Source organism: Pelobates fuscus, chromosome 7 (assembly GCF_036172605.1).
Source record: "Pelobates fuscus isolate aPelFus1 chromosome 7, aPelFus1.pri, whole genome shotgun sequence".
Taxonomy (NCBI): Eukaryota; Metazoa; Chordata; class Amphibia; order Anura; family Pelobatidae; genus Pelobates; species Pelobates fuscus.
The window spans coordinates 19,199,736-19,212,675 of NC_086323.1; the positions used below are offsets into that span (position 1 = coordinate 19,199,736).

At 40.8% G+C, this 12,940-nt stretch overlaps 1 protein-coding gene across 1 annotated transcript in view; it reads right to left on the reverse strand.

Annotated features, from left to right (window-relative positions):
* LOC134568982 (vitamin D3 hydroxylase-associated protein-like) overlaps positions 1–12,940 on the reverse strand; it is a 38,688-nt gene that overhangs the window by 12,502 nt on the left and 13,246 nt on the right. Inside the window, exons 5-9 of the mRNA XM_063427749.1 lie at positions 12,522–12,728; positions 10,462–10,502; positions 8,841–8,965; positions 7,133–7,258; positions 6,110–6,207 (exon numbers count right to left, since the gene is read on the reverse strand). Coding sequence (XP_063283819.1) covers positions 6,110–6,207; positions 7,133–7,258; positions 8,841–8,965; positions 10,462–10,502; positions 12,522–12,728 — 597 coding nt within the window. The remainder of the gene's footprint in view (positions 1–6,109; positions 6,208–7,132; positions 7,259–8,840; positions 8,966–10,461; positions 10,503–12,521; positions 12,729–12,940) is intronic.

Sequence of the window (12,940 nt, forward strand, 5' to 3'; positions counted from 1 at the left end):
GGCAAAAGGGGCAGCTGCCCCGGGCCCAGTTACTCCTGGGGGCCCTAAGGCAGCTGCCCCATGGGCCCCCTGCAGCACCTGAGGTAATCAGGAGACACGACCCTTTAATACTGCTCTGTAATATGGGGCTGGCTGACTACATACTCAAAACTAGCCCCCTTACACACTGCCCTGTGAATCTCTTTCTTCCCCGTGGCATGCTGGGAGGAAGTGAGGTCAGACCCTGTAAGAACAGATCACTTCCTTCTCAGTGCCGCTGGGCAGGAGGCACACTTCACACAGAGGATGCAAGCATTGTGGGGGAGAGGGACTGGGGCAGCTGAATGCATGCTCCTATCAGCCTGGGCCAGCAAGCTCCCAATGGACCCCAGGGAAGCCATCCTTCTCAACCCAAAAGGTAAGGAGACAGGAGGGTGGCTAAATATTGTTTTTGTTTGTTTAGCTAATTTCTGATTTCACTTGTATTCATCAGACATTACAAACACCCATGTGTTGGTGTTTGTAATGTAACACACTGGGGATAACTACATGTTAAAAATCCTAGAAGAACCTGACAGTTCCCTATTAAATATAAATAAAAAAAATATTTATTTTTAAATATTATTGCATAAAGTGTTATCAAAGGCTGTACACCATTTCCAAATGTCACTTTTGCCAAATTATGGACCAGGGTATGTAAGAACACATATATGTGTGTGTGTATCTGGCTGTGTTTGTGTCGGTGTGTGTATTTGGCTGTGTTTGTCTGTGTGTCAGTGTATCTGCGTGTATTTGTACTTGTGTGTCAGTGTGCACCTGTGTGTGTGTATGTATATATTGGTGTATGATAATGCATACATCCCAGCATTTTAATGCCAACACTGCACACAAATACACTCCAACATTCCATTGCTAACACTGTACACATATACACCCCTGCATTTATACCTTTGTGTGTGTGTGTCTGTGTTTGTGTGTAAATACCTGTGTCAGTGTGTGTGTGTGTGTGTGTGTGTATATGTATCTCTGTGTGTGGATGTGCCAATGTGTATATGTGTGTGTGTGAAAGTGCTTGTATCTGTTTGTCAAAGGGTGTGTATCTGAGTGTCTGTGTGTGTGTATATGCCAGTGCTTGCATGTGTCAAGGTATGAGCATGTGTCATTGTGTTTATGTGTGTATCTGCGTGTTAATGTGTACATGTATATGTGTTAATATGTATGTGCATACATCCCAGAAATCACACAACATGCAAACAGACCCCTGCAAACACAAACATTACATACAGACACACCAGTTTGCTGAAACACCAATACTACACACAAATTGAATAACGCATTTATAAAACAACACTACATCCAAACACCTCCTTACATACAAACACATCCCTGTATTAAAACGTTAAAATTATATACAAACACCAACTCTACACACAAAAGTACACCTGCATTTAAAAGCCAACACTACAGACAATCACACACCCCTGCATTCAAACGGAAACACTACACACAAGTACACCACTGCATTGCAATGGTTATAGTACATACAAATACACACCTAAATGCACACATACACTGTATAAAAAACCATGCTTACATTCAATTGCACAAACACAGCTCACAAATACAACCCTGCAAGGATGGTAGATCCCCAGCTGGCATAGCATCGCAGGAGTTGTATGACAGATGGGGATCTATCTGTTCTTTACTCCAGTGCTACAGGGGAGGCCTTCCTTTTTTTTTTGCACCAGGACACTCTCTACATTAGTTTTGCTGCTGGGTTGCGGTGGAGGGAGTGATTGCATGCCCAGGGGGCCCAAGCAAATGCTTGCCCAGGGACCAATCAATATTAAAGACGGCCCTGGCTGTCAGACGCACAAAACTGCTGACATCAGCTTGCTAGTCATATTGACTTAACGGTGTGATTGGGTATGAGGGCTGGCAAGTCACAGTCCCGGCTCTCTGATTTTGTGGTTGAAACCAAAAGAGATGGCTTGGCGGACAGGACAAGAGGGAAAATCCTTAAGGAACTATAACAACTTAATTAAGATTGTTTAGGGATTATAAAATGGACAAAGAGAAAGTAAGAGACTAGGATTAGGGTAAAATCCTCCCACGTCCCGTATTTTTACTTCAGAGGTCACCTACACTGGGTAATAGGGGGTAACCCAAAATATGCAATGAAAGAAAAATAATGAAATAATCCTAATAATCACTTCCATAGAGAGTGACTAATAGGAGAAGATCCCCGTCCAAGCTGGAAATAGCCTTGAAATTAAACATTAAAACGGTGAATACACCCCAAAGAGGGGGGGATTCTATATCCAAATTCCCACAGTTATGCTTATACAAAATGTATCCAGTAAAGGAACTCTTTGTCAAATTATTGGAAAAAATAGGATACAGATTTATAAACAGGGCTGAGGAACACCAAGTCCTATCCTTGTCTATTAATTACACAGAGTGCAGCTGGACACAGCCTCATAATTGCTGCTGAAATCGAATGACAGGATACATTGTTAGATGAATGTTCACTAAACAGTGAACTGGGTGGTTAGATCATAGAACAACTATAATACAAAACAGGGGGGATATATGAGGGCAATGAGGATATTGCTTACATCCAGGAGATATTATAAAGTAAAGTTACCATAAAAAGTACTTCGGTACTTCGGTAACCGCTCATAGCAATTAGAGCACCATAAATCGTGCAGGTAACATTATATATACCAGTTCTCAAAAAATTCTTTTAAAAGTTTATTAAAACATATTAAATCAAGGCCTAAATGTATTATAGGGCCTGCGTTTGTCAGCTTTGCCTGACTGTGTCTCTTATTCTGGGGATAGCGTGACAAATGTCAGGATACTGGAACTTGACACATGAAGAAATCTTTCTTATGTATTTGAAGTGGAAACTGCATTTAAGGGGTCAAGTCGAACTTATTATTAGGTGTCGGATTTGTACTTAAGACACAAGAGATGGGTGGTGTTTCTTTGAAGTATATTTTGTCATATGAAAAACATCATGTGGACTGTGACCCACAGCACCGTCCGCCAAGATAAACCACCCTGGAGGAGGGAACAGAGGGTAGCTGAGGTGCCAGTCCCTGTGGGAACCAACGTTGGGGTTAAATTATTTGAGACAGTTTAATCCTGAAGGTAAGGCAGTGTCCAGGCCCTCCTGCCCCCATAACAACTTCTTTGTGATATACTTAGTATGGTGGTGGGAGTGTTCCTTTAATCATCAATGTATATGGATTAATAACCTATACATATACACACTTAACAAAATTATAAACTCAACACTCTTGTTTTTGCCCCCCTTTTTCATGAGCTGAACTCAAAGATCTAAGACTTTTTTTTACGTACACAAAAGGCCTATTTCTCTCAAATATTGTTCACAAATCTGTCTAAATCTGTGTTAGTGAGCACTTCTTTTTTGCTGAGATAATCCATCCACCTCACAGGTGTGGCATATCAAGATGCTGATTAGACAGCATGATTATTGCACAGGTGTGGCATATCACGATGCTGATTAGACAGCATGATTCGTGCACAGGTGTGCCTTAGGCTGGCCTCAATGAAAGATGTTTTCAGCTTCCAGGAATTGTGTACAGCTCCTTGCAACATGGGGCCGTGCATTATCATGCTGCAACATGAGGTGATGGTTGTGGATGAATGGCACAACAATGGGCCTCAGGATCTCGTCATGGTATCTCTGTGCATTCAAAATGCCATCAATAAAATGCACCTGTGTTCGTTGTCCATAACATATGCCTGCCCATACCATAACCCCACCGCCACCATGTGCCACTCGATCCACAACGTTGACATCAGCAAACTGCTCACCCACACAACGCCATACATGCTGTGTAAGATGGCAGACATCCTGCCGGATCTGGGGTTAGGCTCATTCTCAGCCTCGGAGGACAATGATCTGAGCGATGTGCCAGCACCAACACCCAAACAAAGGAGCCAAGCCTTACCTCATCGGCACTCTGAACCCCCGCTGGCTACCAAGGTAGATTTCTCAGGCATGGTGGCTGACCTCAAGGCCTTCTTCACAGCGGAACTGGCAGTGCTGAAAGAGGAACTGGGCATACTGACAGGCCAGATAAGGTCCACGGAGGAAGATACCCATGGCCACGGGAGATTCACGACCACAGAAGATATCCATGTGCACACACTTGTCTGCAAGAGTAGGACAGCTGGAAGACATATCACGCCAACAAAACCTGAAGGTGAGGGGGATCCCTGACACCATAACTGCAGAAAAACCGCTGCAGTTCATCAGGAGAATGATCTCTGCCATATATCCGCCCAAACAGACAAAGGGACTGACACTTGACAGACTCTTCCGCATACTTGGGTGACCACGCAATAAACAAGACACCGCTAAGGATGTTATTATGTGCTTTAGATCCCAAGGAGGGTTTTGTCTGTGCGATTAAGGGACAAACTCCATACATATTTGATGAGCATTCCCTCAGCTTATATCAATATCTGAGTCATCAGACACTGCAGCGCCGCGCCTCTCTCAAAGAAGTGACAACGCAACTACGAGCGGACGAAATCCCTTATAAATGGGGCTACCCAAGAGCGCTCACCGCTGGACGAGACGGCCACTGCCACCGGCTAACCTTGCTACCAGATGTGGCTAAATTCCTGCAATCCCTGGGCTTACACCCTGCCCCAGGCACCACAATGGGACCCCTGCATCAATGGGATGTTGTCAGTGTCGTTCCCCCCCGTCGGGAACCATGGCCCCAGAATGAAATAGTGCAGCAGCCCCAAACAGGAGCATGAAGATACCATACACCAAGAAATATGGTGCCATCTCTGCCACTATCAGATTGTCTTAATTTTACTTTTGCTACCTCTGTTCTTTGTTGATGGTTTTTGCACAAGTATTATTTGCTTTAATGTATATGCCTTGCATCTCCCACCCCTGTGCGCCTTCGCTGAGGAGCTGCAGCTTTAATTCACTTGAAGTCTCCCTTCGGGGAGAACACTGCACCCCCCTACCCCCTCCAGGCCTCCAGAGAAATGAAGCTGCCCAACCTTCTAGTTCCCCATACACACTTAAGGCCTCATTCATACAAGCTCACTACTAGAGTAACTTCACAATATTTGCAGACCCACACACTGCAGTTAACCTATACCCACACTTGAATAACATTTTCATAAGTGTACCAGAGACACCTCTAGCCCCTGCCACACACCTATGTTTGCATTTGCGGCACAAGCAATGTTCCTCTCATGCTTTTTTTTTTTTAAATATATTCATACTTCTTAAAACTATGTTGCCATCTTGAACCGTTAAATATCATAAAAATGTGCAAATTCCACGCATGCCAGACTTATGTTATAATATGTTAATTACGATCGCGCTTGTGAATGAAGTTGTGACAATACAAGCACTGCTGTCCTTATCTGCGCAACAAAAATAAAGAATTATAAAAAAAAAAAAAAGAAAAAGGCTTGCACTGCAAAAATGGCTACAATAATGCCTAGCCTAATGGCTAAAATAGCAGACATTTTTGCAATGCCAATTCAGAGTTGTCATATTATTATTATTAATTTATAGCATTGCACGCAGTTAAAGATAAAAAAAAACAAAAAACGACCTGATGATCGGGGGTCAGACTGTCCGCACCTTTTGTCTGCCCTAGTACTTTCTTCTTCTGCTTCTTCCCTCAGTAATACAGATTTGTGGTCTTTTCAAATGTAGGTTCATGCAAGCACCAGTCAGATGACCCATCACTCTCCCACTACACTTGTTTGCCAAACAAATTGCACTTGGCAAATCACCCTTCTTGGAGGCACTCATAATGATCCTGAACTTTACTTCAGTGCACTACATTAGCCTCAATCCTTTACCTTGTGGCTGCTGAAGATGAGGGTGGGTTTGCATCGCTGGCAGTAGAAGCTGTCACATTACTAGCTTCTACACTAGCACTTGGTTGATTAGTGCTAACGGATATATTGATGGTGGTACTGGTGAAGGTGGTGGTACTGGTGGTTGTGGCAGTGATGACCCAACATTATAACAGATAATTAAATTAAATATATTTAATAATACTATGTGGTATCATCTTTAGCTCTTACATTTTTCCTGGATAATTCAACTTACAATTTTTCAAGTAGAATTTTTCCGCCATCACCGAGTAATATTTTCATGTACACTTTACTTTTCATATAATCTATTCGCGGGGGAGAAAACTGGATCAGCTGAAAAGCAAATCAGACATTTAATTTATTTAGCATTCCTTCACTAAACAGTGAATTGTGGTGAAGTGGATTTGCAAAGTGGGCATCAAGATAAGTTAGTGGCAGTAAATCGGGAACAATGTTTCCCACAGCAATGTACAATGGGATTATATAAACAAATGCACAATGAAAGGTGAACAGAAACCAAAACGTGAGGAAAGCTCTGATGGTTTGCCACAATTCAATATTTGATGGATAAAAAGCTATATTTTTAGTGTGTACAACTTCTGGAAAAATTATATTTAAGAACAAAATGTCCCTTCTCTCCTCAACAAGCCACAATGAAACGTCATTGTATGAGACTACACAGGTAAATCTCGGACTAATTGATTTGTTCGGGTAAGAATTTAAAAGGAATTTGATGTGGACAAGCCAAGCCAAACTAATTTTGGCTCAAGTCTGTTCCCAATAGATAAGCTCCAACTGAACCGGCCAAAATGTTATTATATTCCCCATCACTTCCTCTTGTGGTAACATTTTCCAAAGATCATGGACAAATGGGACACTGATATTGTTTGTGAGTTTTTTTTGGTCCAAAGTATTTATTTAGCAAAAACCTTTTTACAGATACGCAAAACCACTGGGGAAAAAAAAGGGTTCTATCTGGAGAGCAAGCTTTTTTAGGGTGCTACAAGTTGCAGTTGAACATGTTTTGAGATCCTGACCAGTTCTTATTATTTATTTTTATTTATAAAATATTTTACCAGGAAAGATACATTGAGATTTCTCTTGTTTTCAAGTATGTCATGGGTCCACAAATCATTGCATTGTTAACATAACTAGGATTGTTAATTTTTACTATTAATTTCTTCCAATGTTTCATAGTGTTTGTGGTATGTTCCCCTAGAGGTGTTGTGACTGTAATTTAGACCCTGCCAATAATTACCGTATGCCCGGCTTCCTCCAGGAGTTTTTTTGTTTCTAACACTGCCCGTCTCATGCCAGGGTGCGGAAATGTAAATCCGTCAGTTTCATAGTATCCCACACGGAGAGGAGTGGGTGACGTGTAGATCTATAAAGAAGAATCCAGAAATGAGCTTTCTTACATCATCTGGACACTAAACCCATGACTTGAACATCCTAACTCAGAGTGAAAAAAGGTTCCACCAGCCCACGAGATTTTCCCACCCAATCTTGGCCATCTCCATTAAACCTACAGTCAATACTTCAGGCTGGGGATACACATTTTAAGGCATGATGGAGAAAAAATATATATATATTTAAAATCAAAATATATATTTTTAAAACTTACATTTCAAATGTGCAACTTCTACAAGGATCAGAAGATGCTGATATTTCACAGCCAACTCTGTCCTTCCACTGTTTTTAAAGTTAGCATTGTACATATCCCACAATATCAAAGACAAATAGTGCTTACTGGATCTGGTGTTCATTCTCATTTTTTCATGAATGAAGACTCTTACTGCACAGCCTGTGCATGGCAGCTTTAAAGGTTCTCTCATTTGAAGATGTGAAAGAAACCTGTACAATTTATTAAATGCATGTCACATGTTCATGCACTGTGCATGGTCTTGGCCAGTCTCTTTGTAGGGATAATTGTGGGACAAAATATTAACAGCTTTCTCATTTCATGTCAGACTTTAGGTGGGCATAGAATATTAATACAGTGTGCAAACTGCTGCAACCATAATGAATGGAGTGATGAATAGAGTGGGCAGGAGTTCCCTGGAGCACAGACTATCTAAAGAGAATAAGTGGTTATGGTGCTTGAAGTGTCCCTTTAATAGAAGCATAACATGTAAGAGCCAACCGAAGATGGACTGGGCTAAGAAAGACCTTTTCACATGCAGGAAAATGATCTACAGTCAACCGGGCAACTGAGAACGGTCTCATCAATGGCTAATGAAGTGCAGATTCAGCCATGTCTGATGTACTAGCTCCGTGGATACATAATGGTTACACACTCATTGTTATTGCTTCTCATTTTAGTAATTGTCAAACTAAAAATAATCACTGATCAAACTTTAACTATATATATTGTGAGGATGTGCTGGACTCCTAGTGGTAAAGAGTGGTAGTGCGAAACGGGTGTACCAAGCAGCACCCAAAATTGCAAAGAAATCAACACAAATTAGCAGGAATCTAATCAAATTGATTTTTTCACTAAACAGTGAAAATTGGTGAAATTAAATCCAAATGTCAAAATTTGCATTGAAATAACCAAGTTGCGACTATAGCTAAGTTGGAAGTTCCACTTCAGCTTTTTAGACTAAATTCTAAAGTTTGATTTGAGTTACCTACAAGGGGATGTTTAGTGAATAAACCTCAAAGTGCATCCTAGCCAGTAATACTGAAACTTACGTCAATACGAGTATGAGGACTACAGTGGGGGCGGAACAGTATCACTATATCAATATTTACGAATGTTAAGTAAATGCATTCTGCTGAGCACTACTGTGCATTTTGTAACCAAAAGTTGACAAAAGAATGGCTCATGTGTGATATCTGCTATTTGTATCTGTTATTGTTTTCAGCGGGGCATTGTATGCCACTTAATCCTCACAGTGACCCTCCCTTCAGAATAAATGGTGGCATTTTGGGAATGGCAGCTATCCCAGGTCAGCGTATATCACCTCGTCATTGAAAGGAAGAGGTGGTACTGTTGGGTCCAGCTTGAACATCTCATCACAAAGAAGAGTCTTCATGCACAGAACCAGGCTGTCCACGTCTCTGGCCATGGGTCCTGTGGCTACAGGTACTGAAACAATAAATGGTCCACTTACACAAAGATGGGTCCAAGGGGTGTAAATTTAATTTGTTTGCCAAGTAATTGGAGGGCTGCCAATAAGGAACTTTCTCCCACATTAAGCAGAACACTCTAGAAGACAAATTCTAGAAAATTCTCAAACAAATATAAGTCTTTAAGATAGATAACAAAATCACAAGGACCTGTAAAATCCAATAATTTAAAACAAATACTCAAGAACATCCTGCAAAATTTTAGGCAACACACAGCTGCGATGTGACAGGAAGTAAAAAAGGATAAGAAATGTATAAACATTGGGTACCCCACAAGAGCCGGATAATGTTATCATTAGTAATTACATAACAAACTAGAATTTATTTAACCTCTCCAAAATGAAAACAGGAAGGGAAGTAAATACTGCCTAATCAAGGAATCATTTGCAGCGCTCGAGTGTTTGTGAGTTATAGAGTTAGTGATTCTGAATCTATATTTAGCTATACATTTTTTAATATTAAATGATCACTATAGTGCCAGGAAAACAAACTTGTTTTCCTAGCACTATAGGATCATTAGGTTCCCCCCCCCCCCCCCCCCACCCACCCTCGGGGCCCCCCTCCCGCTGGGCTGAAGGGCTTAAAACCCCTTCAGCCACTTACCTTTCTCCAGCGCCAGGCTCCCTCGGCGCTGGGGAACTCTCCACCCCCTGCTGACGTCAGATCCGAATGCGCATGCGCAGCAAGAGCCACGCGCGCATTCAAACCGCCCATAGGAAAGAATCACTCAATGCTTTCCTATGGACGTCCAGCGTCTTCTCACTGTGGTTTTCACAGTGAGAATCGTGGAAGCACCTCTCGCGGCTGTCAGTGAGACAGCCACTAGAGACTCGAATAACCCTCAGTGAAACATAGCAGTTTCTCTGAAACTGCTATGTTTTCAGCTGCAGGGTTAAAACTAGAGGGACCTGACACCCAGACCACTTCATTGAGCTGAAGTGGTCTGGGTGACTATAGTGGTCATTTAAGTATAGTCATCGGAAAAATAGCGGAGCTGACACCAGGCTGCACGCCATGTTTATAGATACAGCTCTCAATGTCTGTGCGATTAGATAAAAAGAACAGCAACTCTGCCACTTACAACAACACAAACTAATGCAGTTATTATATTATATACGGTATAAAGGCTTTCTGGGAAATATAGTCCAGTAAACTGTGCAGTTCCTGCCATGATTAACCATTACTGCATTGAACTATTCCAGTGTCAGTCCTATTACACACCAAGTCTCTAAAATGAGAACGAATGCTCTGGTTAATATTGTCAGTAAAGGTCTGATTAAGAGCTTTAACACTGCTGTATCCCGTGGACAAACCCTGTATAACTCACCGACTGTCCCAGCGACTAGGACCATTTATTATTATTGTATTTATAAACCTGCAAAATATTCTGCAAATTAACACAGATTATTACATTCTAACGCCATCCGTTAATTAAAAAAATACTAATTAACTCACTTGCGGTGAAGCCTTCAATACAGGAGCGTATCTCGCCCAGACTGGAAATATGTAGAAACAAAGAATTCTATTATTCATTGATATTTATATATATATATATATATTTTTTTTTAATGAGAAATATTTAGTTAGATACTCGTTACCTGGTATTTCTTCACACAGACTTAATGTGCACATTAAAGGGTCACGCTGGAGTTGACCCAAATCTTTAAAATATAATTTATCTGGCATTGAATCCCTTTGTTAGAAATATCATGTATATCACTGAAAATCATGTACATCAAATGCAGGTGGTCCTCACTTTACGACCTACCTGTTTTACGACGGCTCGCACTTACAATCAGCTCTCTAGCACGGGAGTTCAAGGGAATTCCCATGTTAGAGAGCTGGTCTATGTTCAAGGAATTTTCCCCAAACATAGATTAGAGAGACTCCCTACTCAGGTGCATATGTCTATGTTCGGGTAAATTTCCCAGAACAAAGACAAGCGCACCAGAGCAGGGAATCCATCTAATCTATAGAGGGGTAGGTGGAATATCAGTACTTGTAATTATAGTATGTGGCTGCTGAAACTTCCCAAAAACCAGAGTCTCTTCTTTTCTGGTTGTACGATGGATGTAGGTAGTAGGATCAGGGAGCAGCTCCTGTGATGGAATTCCAACGCTCAGAGCAATATGGAGGAGGGAAGGAAGAAGACACAGATATAGTGTAGTATGTTAGGATCTTCAGTGATAATAAATGAAGGGAAATGAATTGCACTTACAATTTTCTGGAGCTTATACTCAGCTCCAGATATGTGCGCCTGGATGGTATAATCTCCATCTATGAATATGTAGATGGTACTCAAAAGGGGGTCTCCAGAGGTAGTAGGGAATTTCTCCTTTCCAATAGCAGTGGGCCGGTATTCGAATAGTTGGTGATATATAAAAAAAGAGGATAGAAACACAAAATAGTGCTCTCTGGATGAGAAAGAATAAAATGATAAAAGATGGAGGTATACTCACAAGTGAAGAGCAAAGGGGATATTGCTCAATATATGTAGGCGTAGGTGGTATGATCCCCATCAAGGATGTCACTCCTCGAGTCCTCCAGTGGGGGTGTTGGAGAGAGTTGAAGGGAATTATATATTTTTTTAAATAAATAAATAAATAAAATAAAATAGAATAAAAGCATAGGCTTAGAGGCATCAATAGCATAAATGGGCTATCTTTATTGGAGACCAAAAAATCAGTAACATAAAACAGCTTTAAAATCACTAACGAAACTAGCGTTTCTCCTGCAAAGAGGCTTTATCAAAGTTTTACGGCATCACAGGCATTTGATAAAGCGTCTTTGCAGGAGAAACGCGTTAGTGATTTTAAAGCTGTTTTATCTTACTGATTTTTTTTGTCTCTAATAAAGATAGCCCATTTATGCTATTGGAGCCTCTAAGCCTATCCTTTTACTCTATTTTTTTTTTTAAATATAATTTCCTTCAACTCTGTGTTTCTATCCTCTTTTTATATATCACCAACTATTCGAATACCAGCCCACTGCTATTGGAAAGGAGAAATACCCTACTACCTCTGGAGACCCCTTTAGAGGATATCCACGGACCATTTCCATAGGCGGGGATTATACCATCCAGGCGCACATATCTGGAGCTGAGTATAAGCTCCAGAAAATTGTAAGTGCAATTCCTTTCCCTTCATTTATTATCCATTAAGAAACTAATATCTGGCTATATTCAAGGCTGCTAAAAGATCCCAACATAGAGTACATACATTAGCGAATTATTCACTGATTACCAGGGATATCCTGAATGGGACCAACACTGTCATTTAGCTGCGGGACACCTAGTAGGGCACTGATGCGTTGCTTTAATAATAACCCTCCTGTATATATATCTTTATCTAAATGCAGAGTTTCCTACCCTAGCAATTGAAAAATAGTCAAATCTACAAACTGTGTGATGCATATTTAAACCAAAACACTTGCATTGTGAAATAAAAGTCATTTACAGTAAAGCATTACATAGATCTTTTAAAATTCACACTGCATCCTGCACGCATGTATCATACCTGACCCTCTGCGGAGTGGGTTTAAGACCTGCTATTCCACAGAAACTTGAAGGAAGACGAATACTTCCACCAATGTCTGTTCCTATTCCCAGAATTGAGCCTCCGCCGCCAATCAATGCCCCTTCCCCACCAGAGGAACCGCCGGGGCTCTTAGCGTGATTGTGCGGATTGACCGTTACACCATATATCGGGTTGCTGGTATCATAGCTGTCAGAAAAATTGAATTTCATGTCACACTAATGCACACAATGTAAGGCCAGGGATTGAAGCACAGAAAAATAAACTGATCATTTCAAATATTTTTCAACCTAATAAACATTTGATAATTACAAATTATTTTACTGCAATAGAAATAAATAATGACAAATGTTCTTAGTGTCTTTATACTTTGTAATTCTTTCGTTGTATCCCATTTTTTT